The sequence below is a fragment of the Arachis duranensis genome, chromosome 3 (genome assembly GCF_000817695.3).
Source record: "Arachis duranensis cultivar V14167 chromosome 3, aradu.V14167.gnm2.J7QH, whole genome shotgun sequence".
NCBI lineage: Eukaryota > Viridiplantae > Streptophyta > Magnoliopsida > Fabales > Fabaceae > Arachis > Arachis duranensis.
In genome coordinates, this window is record NC_029774.3 from 18,971,754 (window position 1) to 18,995,207 (window position 23,454).

Sequence of the window (23,454 nt, forward strand, 5' to 3'; positions counted from 1 at the left end):
TTATTAAATTAAGTATTGAATTTTTTTGTAGGTACTCTACCACTGTTTAGAGAAAAACATTGTAATAACTTCTGTCTAAGCAAATAAGTCAGAACCATCACTCAAAAATATTTGGATCTCACGTCCAAATTTAAATTCTTATTCAGGGAACACTTTGAAACAATTATCTTTTTTTTTTTGGTTTCCCATGGTATTCTCCGACTCGACAGGTTAAGGACTAATTCGCCGCGATACTGAGCTCCATTTAAAGGTTTGTCGCTGGCCAATGAGTTGCTGCATGCACAAGGCGGAATTTGAAACAATTATCTTTAATATGTACTGGAAAAATATTTTTGGGTAAAGTACTATTTTCATTTTCAATATTTGGGCCGGATTTTACTTTAATACCTAACATTTCAAACGTTCTATTTTAATCCCAAAAAAATATTAAACAAATTCAATATGGTCCTATCATTAAAATTGATACTAATAGTTAACGGAATAACTGACTTGGACTTGGACGTTAATAATGTTACTAGTTAAGTGATATTTTTTTTTATGTGTTAACCAAAACTTTTTTGTAATACTTTTTTAGACTTTGTTGGGTAGACAATGGTTTTTGTGAACAATGGATTCTAAAATTGACCCAATAAAGTAAAAACACACTATACCCCAAATTACTCATAAATTTTAATATTAAATAACCATCCGAACACCTAATGAATTGAATATCTAATATATTCATTGTTTATATTATTTAGTATTTTCATTATCTACCTATACTTTTTCTACTTTTTTTTCTTTAATTTTTTTTGTACAAAATTTCAAATTCTAACAATCAATCATCAACATTTCAAAATTAAAAAAAAAACTTTTATATTAGTAATCGTTGGTAGATCAATTTTATTTATGTACTGAAATCAAATACTATTGACTTTTCAATATGCGAATTATTTATGTTAAATTTAATAGTGACACAATATTGGATCTGCTTAAAACTTTTTTGGGATCGGAATAAGACATTTTAAAATTTTTAAGACTAAAATAAAGACGTTAGAAACGTTAAGAACCAAATTAAGATTCGATAAGAACTAAATTAAGATTCGACCCATACTTAGAAAATCAAAATAATACTTTATCCAATTTTAAAAGGCAATTACTTTCATGAAGATGTCAAAAACATCTTCTTTTAATAATTCTTATTTTAAAAGTGTAACTTATTTATTTTATAATATTTTAAATAAAAGTAACATTTTTATTTTAAATAAAATTAAGTCCTACAATTTATCGTCCAATAATCAAAATGATATATTTTCACATGAATATTAATGGAGTAGCACCATTTTAAAATATATAACATGTCTTGTCCTATAATATCTTACTAAAAGACAAATGAAATTGTTACTTCCAGCAAGATTTTGATTTCATGCAATTATATTTGGCTGAAATAAACGATTCATCAATTCACATTAAAAGTCAAAGTATGCAGAAACCTAAATACCTTTAGACTTTAGTGACTTTACAGTGAGCTGGCTCATAGTTCATACGGAGCTTTCCCTTCACCCTAATCATCAAAGGAATCCAAAGAGTGGAGAAAAAAAGCAGAGAAGGAGCCAGAAAACCAAATTTTAAAGTTTGTACTATGTGAAAACTAGAAACTTATAAAAAAGCTTTTAATAATATTAATACATCAATATTTCAATAAATTTTAACTGTTAATTTTAATTATATATATTATATATTTTTTATAAATAAAATCTAAAAATCAGTAATATTATTTGACCATAAAAAATTATATCTTAATCTGTCATTATTCAACAATAAACTCAAAGAAAAAGACAAAAAAAAAGGAATTTTAATATTAAAATAAAATCGTACAAAAATTCAAAAGTGATCAAATAAATATCGACACGAATTACAATGAATCAATAAACAATACAGATACAATAATAGAACTTACAAAAGAGGAATTAGACATTTTCCTTTAGCCTCCACTTTTCTCACCTCCTACATACCACACTCAATTATTCTACAAACTTTTTATAATCATTATTTATATATGTATACTTCGACTACATCCTCCTTCCCACTAGTGTTTCTCCTCTTAGAAGTGGTTAATTAAAGCAAAGCAAAAACACAAGAACTTTCCCTCACATGGCTAGAGTAGGAGGAATTTGTCTGTGTCTTCTCATTCTAATCATGGATGTTGGAGCTGGGATTCTCGGCTTTGAGGCTGAAATAGCACAAAACAAGGTACATATATATATATGCTTGCACGTTGCACCTAAATAACTCTAAACTATTTTTGCTTTTCTTTTTTGAAAGCACATTTAAGATACAACTTGATAATAGTAATAATAAGAAGAAATAAATGAACAGGTTAAGCACATGAGAGTGTGGATCTTTGAGTGTAGAGAGCCAAGCCATAAGGCGTTTATGATGGGGTTGGGTGCTGCAGTGCTTTTGGGGCTATCACATGCCATAGCCAATTTGTTAGGTGGATGCAACTGCCTTTGCTCTCACCATGACTATGATAAGGCTTCCTCTAATATCCAACTCTCAACACTTTGCCTCATTTTAACTTGGTAATGTTTCTCTCTTCCTATATGCTTCTACTTTTTTTTCCAGACCAAAAACAACTCCTTCACTATTTGCTTTATATTTTGGGTACTTAGCCGTATTTAGGATATTAAAGGGTAAAATACACACATATATATTTATTTATATTATATAATAAAAAAATGATAGGAGATTATCAGAATTTATTACTTTTGATTATTAATATTTAAAAGTATATTGTTGAATTATTAGAATAAAAAAATTAAACTAAAAACATTAAATTAATGACTAAGTAATGGTTAAAAATAATAAATTCTAATAGTTCTTAATATTTTTCATATAATAGTACATTAAACAAATAGAATATCTATAAAAATAAATGTACATTTTTTCTTCTTCTAAGATTTAAGTTATATTACATTATGTTTAGTATTATTATATATATTTAATAAAAGGGAAATACTCAAATGAAGATGTCATTATGAATCTTTAGTTGATTAATTAAACATATTTAGTTAAATATATCAATTTATCTAATAGTCCACAATGCTATCTTTATATAAAAATGTCAAGAGAGTATCCACCTTAATATAATGTGATATCAATCACCTTAATAAATATGGGGTGTCACTTTAGTGTAAACATCTTTTTTGTTAAGCGTATGCAACTGAACTCAAAGCATAATTTGTTCCCTTTAAGACATGATTTGGGTTGTAAGCAAATTTCAGATCCAAATATTTTATAGATATTTATACCATTTTTCTTTTTTGATATGTGGAGTTGATCATGATTAGGGTTGTGTTGGCCGTTGGAATGTCTATGCTGGTGATAGGGGCTATGTCAAACAACAGATCAGACGGTTCATGTGGCTTCTCACACCATCATTTCCTTTCAATTGGAGGAATTCTCTGTTTTGTTCATGGCCTATTCAGTGTTGCATATTACGTTTCTGCCACTGCCTCTAGTGTTTAATTAGTGACTAAGAAAAACATCTGGAACTCACTCATGCTTTAGTGCTTTTTGTAGTAGTTTGGCTCTTTCTTCTTTTCTTTTTTTACACTTTTTTTTTTAAATTAAAGTGTAGCTTTAGAGAAAATGTATCTTGACTTTAATGCTTAGTGTACTAAAAAAAGGGGAACATGGAAGGTAACCATTTTGTATATGACCAAATTATCCTCTGCATTTGATGTGTTTTTTTATTTTATAGTTAAATTTAGTTGAACTATAAAATAAGAATTAATTTAGTTGATAGTTGTTGTCAATCGATTTGTTGGTTTGTAATCAAAACTGACCAATTACACTCTTAGTGAGACCATATAAAGAAGAGTAGAACGATGATGTAGTCCTAGACAAGATAATTGTCAACAAAATCAAAACAGGATGTAGCAATGCAGTGAGATTCGAAAATTGGAAGTATAAACACGTGGTGGGGGAGGAGAAAGATGATGACAGAGAAGAGTGAGGCAAAACGAAAAAGCAAGATGAGATGAAAAAGGAGTATCATAATGATGAACATAGAATATCTGAGTGAGGATAAGAATAGAGGATAAAGAACTTGACTATTTGATGGCAAAAAAAGACGGAGTGGGTACAAACATTATAAAGAATGAATGCTATGCTAGGGTTACAAAAAAAAGAAATGAGAGCTAGATTAAAACGAGGGGTGTGCTACGGCGAGGAAGCAATTTTTTTTTCTCACCTGTTGAACGTACGTGGACAAACGTATAAACGAACGCGTGTGGTGTGTGTTTTGAAAGACAAAATCTGGAAGCGGTCAAATCTGTGTTGTTTGTTGATCGAAAATGATTAATCAAATAAAATTGATTAATGGTTAATATTAATTAAAGTTGTGGTCTTTTTTTATTGGACCTAGAATGTTTTTGTTAATTGGTTGGTCTTCAGCTGATTGTTGCTAGTTTTGGCCATGAAAATGTGATAATTATTTATTTCATGTGAAAATTAGGCTTAAAAAAAATAACTGAATGTAAATTAAAAATATGAATTTAGTTTGATAAAAAAATTTTCACACATAACAATGTAGGAAGTGTTATTGAAATTAAAAATTAAATAGATTGAATTTAAATTAATAATTTGATGGGATTCAATTTGATAAAAATAAACGTACCGATATTATTTTTATCGTATAATTAATTATGTTCATTTGTAAATAATTATTTTTTGAAAATAATTATTTTTTGTAATATACATAAGAAAAAAAAATCAAATCTTTTATCTTTATATATAGTAATATAAATATGGAATTTTTATTATGTTAACATGACGCTCATACATTAAATTTAAAAATTATTTACTTAGGTGTTGTCACTAGAAATTTTTAAAATTTTATTTATAAATTATAAATTATTATTTTCTTAGATTGTTACTTTTTAAATTTCTAAATATGCTTTATTAGGTTATTAGATATTTAGTTTTTAATATGATTAAACTAATTTAAAAAATTATTTATAAATTATTTACTTAAAAACTTACTTTTAAATGTTTAAATTATAGTTACATTTTACTTTAATTATAATAATATTACTCTTTTATTTACAAATTATAATTTTCGAAGAAATTAAGTTCACATAATAACTAATATGGATTTAAACCAACGTATCGATATGCACAAACTTTTGGAATCGTCAACCTCATAATATGGATTTAGTTTTGTGAGTTTTGACACTCTCAATGTTCTTGAATTTGATTACACCTAATTGGTTGGTAAGTTTATTGTTTTAGAAAAAATAAATTCATTAATAAATTTATTTATTTTATCGATTTTTTTCTTTGCAAACTTATTGACAACAAACTCGTTTAATTATTTTAAATTATTTGCTTAGGTTGTTACTTTTTTTAATTTTAAGTTATTTGTATTTTATTCTTTTAAATTATAATTTATTATTTATTTAGGTTGTTATTTTTTTATTTTAAGTTATCTACTTAGGTTATTTTGCTTAGATTGTTATTTTTTAAAGGTTTAATTACTCTGTTAGTCCCTATAGTTTTACCAAATTTTTAATTAGGTCCCTATACTTTTTTTCTTTTCAATTGGGTCCCTACACTATTTTTAATTTTGTAATTACGTCCTTTTCATGTTAAAAATATTAAACTTAACATAATATTTTTACCAAAATACATGCGGTTAAAGATTTAATTATAAATATCTTCAATTTGAGAAGAAATATTCAGTTAACTCTAATATTTTTTACACTAGAAAGGACTTAATTACAAAATTAAAGCAATGTAGGGACCCAATTGAAAGAAAAAAAGTATAGGGATCTAATTAAAAATTTGGTGAAACTATAGGGACCAACAAAGTAATTAAACCTTTAAAAAATAACAACCTAAGCAAAATAACCTAAGCAAATAACTTAAAATAAAAAAATAACAACCTAAATAAATAATAAATTATAATTTAAAAGAATAAAATACAAATAACTTAAAATTTAAAACGTAACAACCTAAACAAATAACTTAAAATGATAAAAAGAGTTTGTTGTCAATAAGTTTACTAAGAAAAAATTGATAAAATAAATAAATTTATCAATAAATTTATTTTTTCTAAAACAATAAACTTACCAACCAATTAGGTGTAATCATATTCAGGAGTATAGAAAGTGTCAAAATTTACAAAACTAAATCCATATTATAAGATACTTGATGATTCCAGAAATATGTGCATATCGATACATTGGTTTAAATCCATATTAGTTATTATGTGAACTTAGTTTCTTCGGAAATTATAATTTATTTGTTTTTTCTTTAAATAAAAGAGTAATAATTATATAATAAAAATAAAATGTAACTATAATTTAAAAATTTAAAAAATACCAATCTAAGTAAATAATTTATAAATAATTTTTTAAATTAGTTTAATTATATTTAAAACTAAATATCTAATAACCTAATAACGCATATTTAAAAAATCAAAAAGTGACAATCTAAGAAAATAGTAATTTATAATTTATAAATAAAATTTTAAAAATTTTTAGTGACAACACCTAAGCAAATAATTTTTAAACTTAATGTATGAGTGTCATGTTAACATAATAAAAACTCCCTATTTGTATTACTATAAAGATAAAAGATTTATTTTTTTTTTCTTATGTATATTACAAAAAATAATTATTTCCAAAACAAAAAAATAATTATTTACAAATGAACATAATTAATTATACAATTATAATAATATCAGTACATTTATTTTTATCAAATTAAATCTCATTAAATTATTAATTTAAATTCAATCTATTTAATTTTTAATTTCAATAACATTTTCTACATTGTTCTGTGTGAAACATTTTTTTATCAAACTAAATTTATATTTTTAATTTATATTCACTCAAGCATAACTTTTATGTGAAACAAATAAATTATCACATTTTCATGGCCAAAACCAACAACAATCAACTGAAGACCAACCAGTTAACAAAAACATTAGAAGTCCAGTAAAAAAAGTCCACAACTTTAATTAACAACATTAACTATTAATCAATTTTATTTGATTAATCCTTTTTTATCAACATGCAACACAGATTTGACCGTTTACAGATTTTGTCTTTCTTCATCAATACACACACCACACGCGTTCGTTTATACGTTTGTCCACATACGTTCAACAAGTGAAGAAAAAAAATTGCTTCCTCACCGTAGCACATCCCTTAAAATGAAGAATCAACTTAAACCTCTTTTTAAACAATATGTATCTTTTTATAAAAAAAATCTCTTTTTTTTTGTTGGTAAAAATTCTTTTCTTTCTCTTGGTAACACACAGTCAACTTCTATAAGAGGACTGTAGTTGCCACTCCTATCTTGATAGCGGTGGCCCTCCACTCTCCCTCCTCTCCTTCAAACCACTACTTTTAAAAGTTTTCACTTTTCACCTATTTCTTTTTCTTTCTTTCTCTTCCTACCTCATTTCTATTCTTCAATTTTATCCTTTTCTTTCTATTTTTTTCTTCTTCTGTTTTCATTTTTCTTATCTCTGTCTATGTTTTCAATCTTGTTTTTAGAGATCTAATTTTTAATAACCTTCTAATAGTTAATATTCTTTTCTTTTGTGGAGTCCCCTTTTATGGGTGTTTTAGTTGTGGCAGATTTAAAAGATCGAAATTTGGAGAAAAATTTTCTATCAATAAAGACATTTATAGACAACTCTCTTGGCAACAACCTCCACCAACTTACTACAAGCAATGACCATTCCATGATGCATACCAAGACAATGGTTATAGTGGACCTTTTCGTGACACTCAACACCCACCACACCATACCTATGGACCCTCTTCTCAACATAACCTTAGACCACCATACTCACAAGTCCCGTGTTACCAAACACCACCTTATGACCTTAACCCTTGCCTACCATACCAACCACCTTATGAGCTATATGATCCATATACAGAGCCACCCCAATTCCAATCTAATTACTCCCGAGAGCCACCTTCTTCATATACACCTTCTCCATATCCATTGATCCATGAGTCATATGATCCCTATCACGTTACCCGAGAGGGACAAGAGCCAAGGGACCTTCTCGAGGAAATAGTGGATCAATTTCATGTAACTCTTCATCAATTAGAGCAAGCGATAAATCGATTGACCTCCCAATAGTTGGACACTCAAGGAACCCCATAGCTACATGTGGAGAATCTAATAAAGAGCGTAGCATGAAGGAGACACCAGAAACTCCAGTAGACAATGAGAAATGTGACTTTGTATTGGAACAAGTGGAGGAAGCCGCAATAGTTGAAGAGGAAGACGTGGTTGGAGACTTAGGAGATGCTAAACCCCCATGGGAATCTAGAGCTGTGGAATATTTCCCCAAGAAGATTGAAATTGATGTTGATGAGGATAGTGCACAACCTCCAAGACATGTTCTATATGAAGAATTGGATAGAATAAATCAAGAAACAAGTTCCCTTGGTGAAGATGATCATGGAGCAAGTCTTCATGTTGATGAATCATTATCTACAATTGAACCCTCTCCTATGTCCTTGGTGAGCAATAAAGAAGAGATTGAATTAGAAGAAATCTACCAAAAGGAAGAGGTTGAAATTGAAGAAGTTGGCAAAGAGGTGGAAGTTGTCAAGGAAGAGCACAAGAGAGTGGAGCTTGCATAATCATTGGAAACACCTCTCCCAAAGCCACTACCATCCAATACAACATCCAAATGGCTAAAATTCTTGCCCTTAACCTTTACTTTCCCACTTGAATATGGGCTACTGGAGACGGATGGTCAACTTAGAGCTCTTTGTGGCATTAAGCGTAAGAGGGAGATGGTAAGTGATAGGAGCTGTCATGCAAGGTTCACTATGGTTGTATGCTCTAAGTTGAAATGCAAAGGTTGGTGTAGAGCTTGATTGAATGGGTCTAGAAAGTTGTTTGGCCGCTTCAGTGAGAATTCAGATTGCTTGCCACTCGGTTGGAACAATGGTGATCAACAGAAAGATGGGTGCAAAAGCAAGGTTTGGGGCCCCGGAATTCATTCTAGCAATCAACACTCTTGGGGCCTTGTCACCTACTTCAACTTGCTTGAAGGCGTTATGCGCCTAGTTAGGGATCCCAGAGGCTATTGGAATTACAAATATTAGTGGGGATTCCTGGAAGAGTTCAAGCGTAAGCCACCCTAACAAGGAGCTCACCAAATGTCCAACTTAATGACTTTAACTAAAAGTGCTAGGTGGGAGACAACCCACCATGGTAGGACCATTCTTTTTCAGTCTTAGCTTTATTTAATTTTGTTTTGTTCTTAGTTTTAATTTATTCTATTTTTATTAGTGTTCATTCATTCATTATGCATCTTCACATGCATTCTGCATTTATTTTAAAAAAAAGGGATCGACGCGCCAACGCCTAGTGCGCGTCCGCGTCCCTTATAAATGCGACTTGGGTTAGATTGAACAGAGAGTGGCGCGAGAGCTGGGCAAGCAACGTACCTTAGGCACAATCCAGCCCACGCGCATGCGTACTGTACGCGTGCGCGCCGTTTCCACTTTTGGCAACCCACGCATCCGCGCCCTTGGCGCATCCGCATGGTTGGGATAATCAATGTCAAACCTTATTTTGCCTGAGAGTTATGCTGAACTGGGGCTGGTATTGTGCTCGAGGCACAAATTCGCTCATAGCCAAAGGGGTGAGAGTACATAGTAGCTAAAGAAAATATAAACCAAAAACTAGCAAAAATAAGCAACTAATTCCTAAACTAACAAAAACTAGCAAACAAGCAAAAAGTAAATATTTACAATAACCAATAATAAGGCACACATTTGCAATTCTCCGGCAACGGCGCCATTTTGACGATCGGATTTTTGCATGGTAAAGAATTCACAATTATATTCTCATTGAAAGTATAGCTTCTAAACCAACAAAGAATCCTTTCGTGCAAAAATTTTGGTTGTCACAAGTAACAAACCCCTAATAAAATTGATAACCAAAGTATTTAAACATCGAGTCGTCTCTCAAAGGAATTACAAGGAAATGTGCTTATAATTGGTTATGGAAAAGTATATTTTTGGGGTTTTTAAGATAAGAAGCAAGAATAGTAAATGGTAATGAAAATTAAATGACTAGAAAAGCTCTTGGCAAGGAGAAGATTAATCGAAAGTTCTGTCCTTGTTGGATTTCCCAAGATTGATAGTAATAGGTTGTTGTTTCTACTTAGTTGACCCCCAACGAATGAAGGGAAGTCAAATAAGTTGAGAGCCAACTTCTATTCACAAGTCCTAATCCTCTCCCTTGGGAAGGATTAGGGCTAGTGACTAGAGAGCCAGCCAACAACAAACCCAATTACAATTTAACTCTTGAATATTCCAACTCAAGGGTCTCCAAATATTAATCGACTTCAAAGCCAAGTTGGAGCCTACTCCATTGACATGGTAATTGAACATAATTAAAAATAATCAGCAAATAAAGAAATTAAATAGAAAAATACTCTTTGCATTAATAAATTGACAAGATAAGAAGATGAACTAAAGTAATAAAATAAATAAAAGGAGAAGAGAAACTAAATTAAAGGAACATTGAACCTGAAATTGAGAAGAAATAAGCCTAAAACTAAGAGAAATCCTAAATCCTAAAACCTAAAGAGAGGAGAGAGCCTTTTTCTCTAGAAAACTACATCTCAAACCTAAAATTGTGAATAATAAGAAGTCTCTCCATGATTTTCCCACTCTGCAGCCTCTAATCTGTATTTCTGGACCGAGAACTAGGTCAAAAACAGCCCAGAAATTGCTGGGGGTGAATTCTGATACGTGCAGGTCGCGACTCATGTCGCTTGTCTCTACAATATCCATGCATACGCGTGCTTTGCACGTGCGTGTCCCTAAACGCCAGATAAATTATGGCAAATTATATGTCGTTGCGAAGCCCCAGATGTTAGCTTTCCGACACAACTAGAATCGTTTCATTTGGACCTTTGTATCTCAAGTTATATTCATTTGAGTGCGAAGAGGTTAGGGCTGACAGCTTTGCAGTTCCTTCAGCTTCTTGTATTCCTTCCACTTTTGCATGCTTCTTTTCCATCCTCTAAGCCATTCCTGTCTTGTAATATCTGAAAATACTTAACACACATATCACGGCATCGAATGGTAATAAGAGAGGATTAAAATGAGCGGAATTAAGGCCAAAGAAGCATGTTTTCAATCATAGCACAAAATCAGGAAGAAAAATGTAAAACATGCGAATTCTATGAATAAGTGTAAGAATAGTGGATAAAATCTACTAAATCAAGCACAAGATGTACCACGAAATAGTGGTGCATCACAGCACATCTGCGTAGTTTTAGAAATTAGAGAGATTCAGATTTGTCTCGATTTCTACCATTTAAGATTCTTTATAATTGATCATTGTGCCTCCTACCGAGATGATTTGAGATAATCTCTCCATGCATAATATAAATAGGTAAGGGGACATAGAATCTTTCTGTCTGATACCTCTATTCAAAAGGAAGGAACTAGATGGGGTTTCATTCCAAAGGACTTCCATTTCTATTGAAGTGTAGCATTTACAATTAGATTAATCAACTTCTCTTGCAGACCAACTTCAATGAGAGTATCTTTGATAAATTACCAATTTAATCTGTCATATGCCTTCTCTAGGTCAATCTTGATTGCCATATATCCAACATGGCCTTTCTTTGTCCTCATCGTGTGAATAACTTTTTGAGAAATTAAAATATTATCCGTGCTCTGCCTTCGCGGAGCAAAACTGTACTAAGAAGGACTAATAAGCTTCGGTATAATTGCTTTGAGCCTGTGAGAAATGATTTTGGTGATCAGTTTGTACGTGGCATTACATAATCCAATTGACCTGAACTGACTGAAAGATTTTTTATTGTCCCTTTTTGGAATAGGGGAGATGAATGTGTTATTGACTGTCTTGATTTTCTCATGATCAATTAAAACTTTTTTCACCCACTCTGCAAATGACTATTTAACTGAGTTTCAGTTGCTCTGATAGAACATCGGAGATAGGTTATCAAGTTCTGAAGCTTTCCAAGCATCCATAGCAAAGAGGGACGAAGAAATCTCTTCATCAGTAACCATAATGTCTAGAATACTTCTCTCCTCATCAGTCAGCGAAGGAAACAAACTAGGAGCCTCTAACTTCTCATAAGGCATATCTTCTGTGTATAAATTACAAAAGTGTTATGCTAAAAGATTTTAGTTGTTGGGAATCATCTATTCATATCCCTTCATTATTTTTCAACATAGTCACTTTATTTCTCCTCCTTCTAGAAGTTGTAATACCATGGAAGTAGGAGGTATTTTTGTCTTCATAGTTATTCATCTTGAGCACTGCTTCTAGTAGATTTCTTCTTAAATAAACACTGTCTCCTGTTTCTTCCACAGAAAGGACTGCAAATGTCTAGGAAAGGGTTTACCTCTAACTGAAGAGCAACAACAATGCCATCCAATCTAGCAAATAGCCGTGTTTTTCTTTTGAAAATTTTCTAAATACATCTCAGTTCCAATGCTTGGCTGTCGTTATAAACTTTGAAATATTTTAATTTAAGGGCCTATTTTTCTGCTAGTTACTTTTCCAACAAATTCTTAAATTTAGCATGTGTTTGCCAAGCTACAATAAATCTAAAAGGCCAAGAAGAAGATCCACCAGTTGGCTCACCAAAATGAAGAAGAATTAGACCATGGTCTAACTTTAATTTCGGAAAGTGTTTCATCACTATCTAATTAAATCTTTGGGATCATGCATCGTTTACAATATATCTATCTAGTCTTTTTTTAATTGCCCCTTTTTGCCAATTGAAAGGTTGGCCATGAAATCCCATATCTTGCAACCGACATCCTAAGAGACAATTCGCAAAGTGTTGCTAGTCTCTTGTTAGTCTCTTCCTGGGATGACAAATGTGTTTGAACATACAGGATACCTCCCAAAGCTAATGCATCATCTCCCACTCAATTTCTTTCATGTTTAAGTATTTTTAGTGTCACCCAATAGTCTTGTTTTTTCTTCAAAACCTCTGTTTAAATAGAGGTAACCACTTCCTTGTCCTTCTTTGTTGTAGCCTTTGAACTTTGAGTGCTTCCTTTTCTCACATCTATGCTATTATTCTTTACACCTTTACTTTTCTTTTGACCGACCTGAGGTTGGCTTTTACTAGCAAGGCCCATTTTTTGGGGAGGTTATTTCTCTTATCCACTCGGGAGATTGGCTTGAGGTTATTTGGCCCTTCTATCTATTTTTGGCGCTTGAACATAATCTGAGACACAAGCCTCCTTATTCTCCAAAATTTTAAAGCGTGATCCAGAGCTATACGCCTTTTTTTGTCCTAGGTCCGTAGTGACCTTATTGCGAGTCGGTGTTTGTTAAGCCTTTTTTACTAATATCCATGGCCCAAACGTACTAGAAACTTCAGCTATCTTTGTATTAACTCCAACTTCTGAATTTTAGGAATTTGCATATGTAGTCCTTATGGTTGGGCATCTGAATTTAAGGAATTTTAAACCACACTAGAATTATCCACTCCTTCCAGTTGAGGATAAACAATTAGGGCTTCAGTCAACCCTGATGATAACTGAACTATTTTCCCCTAATTTTCTTCTTGACAAGCTTCTAATATATGGTCATACTTGCCACAATCAAAGCATATCAAGTGCAATTCTTCGTATTCAACTCTAAAGTCTCATCCCAATGCCTGAATTGCTAGTACCAACTTTTGTCAGAGATCAATTTTGATGCACAAGCGCACAAACTTTTCTCTAGAGTGAATGGAAGTGTTTTGGTCTATCTTCAACATTATACCAATTTTTCCTCTTGCTCTCCAGAGAAATATTTTAGTATACAATTCTATTGAAATTTTCAAATTTCTCACCCACACTGCTAATTTTTGTACTGGCTTTTCAGACGGTTGAAATAAGGGTCTCCAACGCTGCACCAAAAGATAATGATCTGCTAGTTACTAAGATCCTTCAAATAGTGTATGTCGGTAATCTCCTTCATCCGTAAACTGAACAAAAAAAATTTCCAATGATACCTCTCCATTCCAAGACCAAACTTTATTCACCCAAGACTCTATTGCCCAAATAACCAAGGGTTTTCCAAGTGATTTAACGATTAGTGAGAAATTCCATGGTCTACACTAATTCTCGTACTCTTCGTATGACCCCTCCACTATAGGTTTTGAATTGAACAGAATCTGTACCTCATACAGCATATCCTTAGTCTCACATTAGTTATAATCTTTAGCCACTAGTTGGTAGATATCTTCCTGTGATAGCACCATTCCAATTCCATCTCAAAGCAAACTATCCTTATACAAGCACGCCTCAGTGCGAAAATCTGTTTTGTTCGCAACTGCAATTGGTATATACTCTTCAGTGACCAAATCCATCACAACTTTCGTAGAGTTTTTTTTCTCCACCTATATATTCTCAGCATCCCTAGCCTCTATAGGCTCAATCTCTACATCTAGAAAGACTTCATCTTCATTTGGTTTGGCCTTCTTGATACTTCATAAAAAAGGTCTTTCTCTTGGGAAGAGTGCTCCTTTAACGCAATTGTCGGGTTACTTCCCATTCTTTCTTTCTAAAGAGAATCAGAGAAGAAGCACGGGAAGAGAACCAGCGCCTGGACGCGTGACGGTAGAGAGAAGGCAGCGGGTGAATAACATCAATGGAGGAGCAGTGGAACCCTTGCCCAATGACGAGGGTGTAGCAAGCATATGGAGAGAACCCAAGCCTAGGCCCCGCAATGCTGGAGAGAAAGCAAACTTATGCATAGAGACGATGAGAGAGAAGAGTGCAAGCCCAACAACGACAGTAAGACTGAACCCTAGCAATGGCGACACAGAAAACCCTAGCAGAATATTATAGTTTACTCTTCTAATATTACATTACCTTCTATGTTATAAATTATTTATCATAAACACAACTTACAAATTAATATATTTAATTAATTGAGCATTATACTACTATAGCATCTTTTTCTTTTTACAAAGCATCTAATAATTTCTCAGTTATCACACGTCCTTATTTCTATAACAAAATTTTCATACAAATCAACTCCAAAACATTTTTCCCTTTGTTAATTAGTGTTTAATTTTATATAAAATATTTTACTCAGTCATCTAAGCCATTCACACGTAGAGTTGGAAAAACATATCCTACCTGTGGATATTTAATCCGAACTAACCCGTTCGAAGAAGATAGTCTACCTGACTCGCTACGGGTAGGGTAGAGAATTGTGTGGGTTTGCTTGTGGGTCCCGCACTCCTATATATAGTGAAAGAAGTGAGTGTTGAACCCACAACCTCCACTTTATAAAAATTTGTAGGGTTAAGTACGATTTTGGTCCCTAACATAGAGGCCAAAAATTTATTTCGTTTTCGGCCTTTTGTCGCTACAAAATGGTCTCAAAGGTTTCAGTTTATTTTAAAATCGTCCTTTGAACGAAAATACCCTTCCTCATTCTTCCTCAAAATCAACCAAATGCAAAAGCTGAACCAGAAGCTGAAGCAGAACAGAAGCTGAAGCAGAACAGAAGCAACACCAATGACCAGAAACAAAGAACAACAATGGAATCAAAAGAACAACAACAACAAAAGCAGCTACAAACACAAGAACAACAACAACAAAAGAACAATAAGAACCCAGAACTCAGAAAATCATCATCATCATCAAAACTCAAAACCTGAGAACCCAGAACTCAAAAAAATACCCAGAACTCAGAACTCAGAAAAAATAATGGATAATGAAATCAAAAGAACAATAACAAAATAACAGAAACCAAAAGAATTGATAATCAGAAGCAGAAACAGCAGAACCAGAAAAAACTAAAAAACAGCAAGGAGCAGCGACCAAGCGAGGTGGAAGAGCAGAAACGTCGAGCCAGGAAGAGGAGCAGCAGCGAGATCTGGTGGTGAGATTCAGTGGAGACGACGAGGACCGGATGATGAGGAGCAGCGGCGGCGGCGGCGAGGACCTCTCCCCTTCCCTTCCCCCTCTTCTTCTCGAACCCCCCTTTCTCCCTTCGCGTTTTTTCTTTCCCATTTTTTCCTTTACATGTTTTCTTTCTTTTTTAATCTTTTAAATTTTTTTATTAAGTGTAATTTGGTAATAAAAATAAAAAATTTGGTAAAAATGATAATTTTAAAACAAACTAAAACCTTTGGGACTATTTTGTTGTTAAAAAAGGTCGAAAATAAAATAAATTTTCGACCTCTACGTTAGAGACCAAAATCGTACTTAACCCAAATTTGTAATAACTATTAAGCTAGCTGTTTAATTTACTAACATAATACATTTATTTCTTTTATAAAGTTAGCCTAAAATAAAAATAAAATTCATATTGAGATATCACATATTACACTAAGTGAATTCAGAAATTCTAACGCCATTTCTTAAATTAGGTTTACTCAATTTTTTATTAATATGTATGAAATTTAAAATGATTAAATTTTATATTTGTTTGAAAAAATTTAATTTTCTGCGGGTAGGATAGGATTTAGAACCTTAGAGGGTGGGTATAGTTAGGATTGAGAGATTCTTAACACGTGGGTAGGATAGGATAAAATTTTAAAAAAATTTTCAATTTGCGAGTAAGATTATGGTAGAGTCCAAATCTTACCCTATCTATCCATTGCCAGCCCTATTCACACAAGTAATGTAAAAGGTAATTATTTTTTCTCACATATTGTTATGTAATTGGATACACGTATAAAATATTTTACATTTATAATACATCAAAATTACATTTTTGTTAATTATATGTATATTTTCTTCTCCGTTAAATGTTAAAATGAAACCCCACAGTGCTCAAACAATTTTTATAAGGAACACTGCTACAGAAAATAGACATTACAAAACTAAAATTGATCAGGATATTCACCTTAACAAACAATGACAAAATACATGCCCCTTTCTTAAATTAAAAACTTTATATCACATAGAAATTCCGTTTTATATCAACTCAAGGGCTTCTGTTTCCTTGCCATGAGTTTGAGGCAGTATTGAGTCGTGTTTGGTACTTCACTACAAAATGGGGTTGAAATTTCATCGATTATATCTAATTTATGAAAATTTCCTTCCTATTCTCCTCTTCATATCAAACACACTCTAAACAACTCTCGGTCAAAAATAAAAAAGAAAAAAAACAAAAACATCATCAAGAACTATCTCTCCCAAAGCTTAACTATTAGTAAGAGGTACATAATTTATATTAAAGTCTTTATCATCAAAAGATCTAGAATTTGATCTTTACCATTCTCATTCTTTTAAGTTAAATAAATAAATAAATAAAAGAATATCAGCAGAGATATGAATGGACCTGTGCATTGTTCATGTTTCAAGCAAAGAAGCTCTTGCATGAAGAATTGTATCAGATATAAAAGTACCCACTTCTAGTTAAATTTTTGGGAGAGATAGTTCTTGACAGAAAGTAGCACAATCCACTTTCAAACCAAAACCAGTTGCACCTGCACATATATATATAACTAGATACACACCAAAGTTATGGAGAAATTTTGTTATTATCGTCATCATCGTCGTAGTCATCATCAGAGCTAGAATCATCATCCACTCTCCTCTGGACAATAGCAGGAAACAATCTCCTATGAAGTTCAGAAGGCCCTGAATTTTGCTGTTGAGCTTCCGTGGTAGAAGACGGCGTCACTGATGGTGAAGACTCTTTAACATTACTATTATTATTGTTATTATTATTAATCTTTGAAGCAGCATTAATCTTTGCCTCTTTAACGTTTGTTTCCTTCACCTCCTTGCACACCTTATCCAATATGAACAAGAAATCGCGGACAACGGCGAACAATCTAAGCCCTTCTTCTTTCCCTGAATTACCGTGAAAATAATCTGCAGTTCCCTTAACAAGTTCCGTTATCCTCTTCTCCTCCTCAATCAACCAAGCCACTTCCGATGTCGCCTTCTCCAGAAACCTCTCCATGCAAGATCGGAACTCGCCGTCTTCTTGAACGTTCTTCATCTCGGTGTCAAGAAACTCTCGAGTCTTGGAAAGCGAGTGGCTGAGTTTCGCCACCGTAGAACTGATCAAATCGCCGTCTATTAACGCCGCCATTCTCACGTCCAATAGCTCAGTGCTTAGGCCTGAAACTACTTCAATGCCGAGGCTTCGGTAGTTTTCTTCAGAAGAATCCTCTGTTTCCAAGTTTGGCATGCTTCCGCTTTCTTTCGCCGTTCTTAGAGCTCTAACTCCCTCGGATCGAATGATTTCTTGAACAACGAAGTGCAGCAGCGTCGTCTTCCCATCTGTTCCTTTCACGTCTGATAGCTTCAAGAGTGTGTCCAGCTTGAATGCTTGCGCGCCGCCGCGGTACGTTCCGTCGTTCATTCGGTTGCCGGTTTTAAGAACTGCTTCTAGAAGCTTCAAGAATAGCCTACTTTTTACAAGTTTCTTGCAAGCAACCTGCCATTCAGATGCAAGAATCATAAGATAAGCATGTAGAAACTGAAAACAAAAATTCAAACCAATCTATCTTGACCTAAAAACAATCTAAATGTTATTCAGTCTTATCATAAAAGCATGAAGTGCAATGCTTAATTTCTAGCCTTCGAATTGAAAGTAATAATCAAATTCACAAACTTCTCTAACTCAGAAATCTTAATTTATAAACATCACATTTCATTCCACTTGAATTCTGCTTATAGCTATTATACTTTATAATAAAGCTAAGAAGATAAAATTAAAATAAAAATTGAAATTCAAAATGAAAGAAAAGAATCTTAAGTAGTCAAGTTCACCTCTAATGTTGTGAAATACTCCCTCATAGTTGAGGACTCTTCTTGAAGGGTACACATGAAAATCAAACATTCAATGCGTCTGAAAGCAAATGGAATATCAACCAAGACTTTGAGAAACTTCTCTGCAGGGCCAAGATCAGAAAGGGGTCCTGTATATAACCTAAGCTTCAATTCTTCGTCGGATGTCGGCGCCATCTTCACCAGTGTCTGCATGAGCTCAATAGGAAGCTCATTACCTGATTCAACCAACATATTATTATAATTAGTTTTTTGCTATGAGCTATAGATCATTATAGTTTATTGTAATAAACTCTACTTTATTGTGTTGAGTTCCTTTGTTAAGAAAAAGTCATAATGGTTTAATGATAAACATAAATTCTTTTGATGTTTATTTTTATATTTTTAATGCTAAATCAATTCAGAAGGGAATTCCTTATGCATTTAACTTTTAACACTCCATCCGTTTCAAAATTCCGTTTACTTGGAAGCAATGATAAATTCTGAGGTATACTTAGGTCTCATTCGAAAGAAGTTGATTCACCTTCTTTAATGGCATCAACAACTTCCTCTGTTGTCACATTCAAAGCTTTCAAAAGAATTGACAAATTCTGTGCTTTTTTCTTGTCAATAATCTGAACAAGTTGTGCTGTATCAATTTGTGGTGAATCCTTTTTGCGTTCATTTTTGTTATGGTTTGCGCAACCAAATAGAAACTCCATCTGTTCCTCATTGAATCTGGTAAGTTGCCATGAAGATAAGTACGATCATATTAGTACACATGAAAAATGAGTATCACATGATATTAATTATTTATATTGAGATAGAAATGATTAACATTTGGACCCTTAATATTACATCAATGGTCAAAATTAAAGCATAAACTCACATGACTTCTTTAAGTGATTAAAATTTCTCATTCAATAGATTTTTAATCACTTAGCCTGCACATAGATTCTATTTTCAAAACAACAACATAGAAACAATATATTTTTGTTTTTTTAATTCATTTTAATTTTAATATTTACGCAGTCGTTCAATCATATCCATTTTTTTAAATGATCATTTATGCTGTCGATACAAAAGGTAACTATTTTTGTAGAAGTGGATCAAAATTAAATTATTTCAAACTGAGTAATGTTACTTACACGAATGAACCTCCGCTGATTTTGTGCCACACCATTGCTTGATCAGATTTTGCATTAACCTTGTCCCAGAAAAATGGCTTTAGTTTAGGCTTTGCAGGATCAGGGACCTCAGTAAAGCTATCTACTCTAGCAACATTTCTAAATCTTTTAGACAACGGTCTTGAAGGAACAGGTGGAGGATGACTTGTTCCTCGCCCTCCTCTTAAAGGCGGCGGCGGTGGCGCCCGAGGGCCCTTACCGGGTAGCCTTGGAGGCGGTGGTGGTGGCGGACCGTGGCCCCGTGGGGGGACCGGCGGTGGAGGGGCCCGTGGGGCCGGGGGAGGTAGTGGAGCTGATCGAGTTGGTGGCGGTGGTGGTGGTTGTGGTGGGCCTGGTGCAAATTCAACTACATGTTCCACAACTTGTAATGGTGCTGTTGTCTCAACTTCTGAGGTAGTGTTGCTACCTTCATTCTTAGCATCATCATCAGAAGTTTTCTTTTCATTGTTATCTGTAACAGATTCTTCTTCCTTATTATGCTTGTTAAGTTCAGTATTATCTCCCAAACGAACAATCTTTGGTGAACCTAAATAATTATATTGAATGAAGAACTTAAATATTCGATCTCAATAACAGTAAAATATATACTACATAATAAGAAATTTGTACATATATGTCGGAATAAACTAATCTTGTAACGTTAGTTACAAGAAGAAATTTTAGAAAATAAACTATTACATGCAGAACTGGTGTATAAATCAAGTATCATACCTCTTTCTTTTTTACTGAGAAACTGCAATGTGAGATACTCTAATATTATGAAATGGTGCAAATGATATCTTTTACTAAATTGCAATGTGACTCTAATAAAATATGAATCAAAGTTGGAAAGTAATGGAGGATAAATGATGATTTAACCCTTTTCCTAAAAGCTAATTAATTAAGCATAAGGTTTCATACCGCCAGCATAATCCTTTGAGGTTAATATTAGTATATCTTCTTTTTCCTCTTTGTTGGTTTTGACCTGTCTATAGCAAAAGGACACCCCAAGTGCCATTAGAATTCCTGATACAGCAGCAGCACCATGAACCGTCGTTTTTGGTTGTTTGTCATCTTCATTTTTATTAGGTGGAGGAGAAGTTACAGGATCACTACTCTCTGTTAGAGATCTAGAAGCGGCAAGGAGCCGATGAGATCGTCGCGGTGGCGATGACTGTGGTTGTGGTGTTGGTGGATCAATAGTTTGGTTTGATTTTGTTGCTTTGTTTGTGTTGTTTTGTCTGAAAAGTATTGGCCTAATGTCATTGCTCTCTTCTTTTGCATGTAAGTCCAACTCTTTGCCTTCAATGTTCTTTGTCAATTCTTTTCTATGTTTTGGCACTATCTCGGCCTGCATAAACCATTAAAAATATAAAAAAAGGTTAAATTTTCAAGTATTTCTTAAAAGAAAAATTTAAAATTTTTCACTAATAATAATAATCTTATTATGTGTTTTAAAATACATATTAGCTAAAATCTATATGTATAAAGGAAAATGCCAATGATAGTTATAGACTCAAATTAATGTGATCAGTTTTTACACTTAATAAAATCTAATGATAGAGAAGATATAAGACATAAGTGTGTAAAGATGATTTCAGATTCAAAATACTATAATGAATTAGTTGTACAAAAGTAAAATACTTATTCTTAAATTAATCATGTTTCAAAACTCCAACTAAGTTGTCATATAATTAATAGCACATAACATGGACAAATACTCTGATGTTAGTAAGTGAGATTTTACAGAACAGAAAGGTCTCACAATTTATTGTATGAATAATCACCATCTATAACAAGACATACTATCATGTTTTTGAAGAACATAATACCCCTAAAAATCATGTTGTGAAGGAAATTGACATCATAGCATGCAGGGAAAATAAAAAACAAAGCTTCCTAATACAAGACCTAGTTGGCATGAAATTAGCCAAATACTAAAACATCAAAACTCAATATTGTTCTTAATTAAACACATGAAATATATAGTCTAATGCAATATTCATGATGATGAATAGCAAGGAATTAAAAATCATGCATGATATGATGATGAATAAAGAAATTAAAGAGAGAAACAATTCAAAACCTGTTGTGTTGTGTGTACAAGTAACGATGATGGAGAAAAATCATCGTCCTCGCCCCTCTTCCCCTCTGAGCCCCCTTGTGCCAATGCGCAAAGTAGAATGACATAAATTACGGCATAGCCAGGTCTTGTCAACTCCATTTTTTCTTCCAAATTCACCAATCCAAAACATGTAAAACTTTTTTCTCATTATTATCTCTCATTGGACGTGAAAAAAAAAATTATACAACAAACTTGCGCTTTCTCAAATACGCTTTAGGCTTTACAGTTTCCAAAGAAATATATGTATGTATCAATTAATTATCTCCAACCTTCGTAGATTACTCAAGATTCTCCAAAAACCCACGAAGGTTGGATCATAGAAACATAAGATAGAAAAGGTTATTGGAATGTGACTATACAATAATGTATAATCACATGGACATGAAACGAGTGTTAGAATTTGATGAAGCAGAATAAAGATGAAGAAGATATATATGTATGATTAATAATATAAAGTCTAGCTGGGGGAAAGAAGTTAAACCAATTGAATGAATGTAAACCAATTCATGCAATGGTATGAATGTGATTTTTGTGTTTTGTCGGTTGATAATTGAAAAACCAAATGTTAATTTGCTATTCAAGTGCAAAAATTTGGATGGTTGAAGATTTTGTTCATTCGAGGATTTCTGGTGTTTTGGAAGGAGCTGGGCCAAGGGGCATCAAAGGAGAGAGAGAGAGGGGGGGAGGGAGGAATGAAGAAGAAAAAGACAACTATGTATTCATAGTGTTAAAAGTCAAAAGAGAAATATTCACAAAAAAAATAACAAATAAAAATGGGATGACAGTCATGACGCTATGACAGCTATGTTTTTTATTCATCTTTTGCTTTCCTACCCTCCATAATGTGTGTAATTTTTGTCTAGATTATTAATATTATGGCTGTTAAGGAAAATCATCATCATCATTGTTATTATTATTATTGGATAATGAAGATAGATATTATATGAATATATAAACATACTGTTGTAAGAGTATAAACATATTAAAATAATAAAAGCATTTAATTTTTCTTTTATTTCAATGTAATATTTGAATAAGTATTTGATAAAGGTATCAAATATTCTCTTAATCTAATAACATATAATAAATTAAAAGGAACTATATTTAGACACAAAAAAAAGGAACTATATTTGTATTTTTTGTATTAAAAATATTTTCTAAATCAGATATTAAATGTTTGTATATTTTATATACTTTTTAGCAAATTGATTATTGATCAGTAAAATAATTAAAATTTTATAGTACAATAATCAAATATTTTATAAATAAAAAAATTAATCACTACTATACTTTTATAGTTTTATCCATATTTTAATTATAAATATAAATCTAATTTGATTATAATATTTATAGAATTTAATTATAAATATAAATATGTATATATATGATCAATCCATATTTT

The 23,454-nt window shown here is 32.3% G+C and overlaps 2 protein-coding genes across 2 annotated transcripts; one reads left to right on the forward strand and one right to left on the reverse strand.

Annotated features, from left to right (window-relative positions):
* Positions 1 to 1,963: 1,963 nt before the first annotated feature.
* On the forward strand, positions 1,964 to 3,713 carry LOC107477861 (protein VASCULATURE COMPLEXITY AND CONNECTIVITY). Its single transcript, XM_016097939.3, has 3 exons — positions 1,964 to 2,232; positions 2,359 to 2,564; positions 3,333 to 3,713. The coding sequence occupies exons 1-3, from the start codon at positions 2,134 to 2,136 to the stop codon at positions 3,508 to 3,510; spliced, it is 483 nt and encodes a 160-aa protein (XP_015953425.1). The 5' UTR covers positions 1,964 to 2,133; the 3' UTR covers positions 3,511 to 3,713.
* A 13,163-nt stretch (positions 3,714 to 16,876) lies between these two features.
* On the reverse strand, positions 16,877 to 22,693 carry LOC107477841 (formin-like protein 3). Its single transcript, XM_016097921.3, has 6 exons — positions 22,014 to 22,693; positions 20,849 to 21,278; positions 19,910 to 20,474; positions 19,306 to 19,499; positions 18,765 to 19,000; positions 16,877 to 18,429 (listed from the first exon to the last, which is right to left on the reverse strand). Exons 1-6 carry the CDS (start codon positions 22,149 to 22,151, stop codon positions 17,503 to 17,505), a joined length of 2,490 nt encoding a protein of 829 aa, XP_015953407.1. The 5' UTR covers positions 22,152 to 22,693; the 3' UTR covers positions 16,877 to 17,502.
* Positions 22,694 to 23,454: the final 761 nt, after the last annotated feature.

Bases quoted from the DNA above. Each gene is read 5' to 3' on its own strand.
- LOC107477861 (XM_016097939.3), top strand. From the start codon at position 2,134: ATGGCTAGAGTAGGAGGAATTTGTCTGTGTCTTCTCATTCTAATCATG. The intron at 2,233-2,358 runs GTACATATATAT...ATAAATGAACAG, and splicing joins CTGAAATAGCACAAAACAAG to GTTAAGCACATGAGAGTGTG. The intron at 2,565-3,332 runs GTAATGTTTCTC...GATCATGATTAG, and splicing joins CTTTGCCTCATTTTAACTTG to GGTTGTGTTGGCCGTTGGAA.
- LOC107477841 (XM_016097921.3), bottom strand. From the start codon at position 22,151: ATGGAGTTGACAAGACCTGGCTATGCCGTAATTTATGTCATTCTACTT. The intron at 20,475-20,848 runs GTATGAAACCTT...ATAATTATTTAG, and splicing joins CTCAAAGGATTATGCTGGCG to GTTCACCAAAGATTGTTCGT. The intron at 19,500-19,909 runs GTAAGTAACATT...GCAACTTACCAG, and splicing joins ATCAGCGGAGGTTCATTCGT to ATTCAATGAGGAACAGATGG.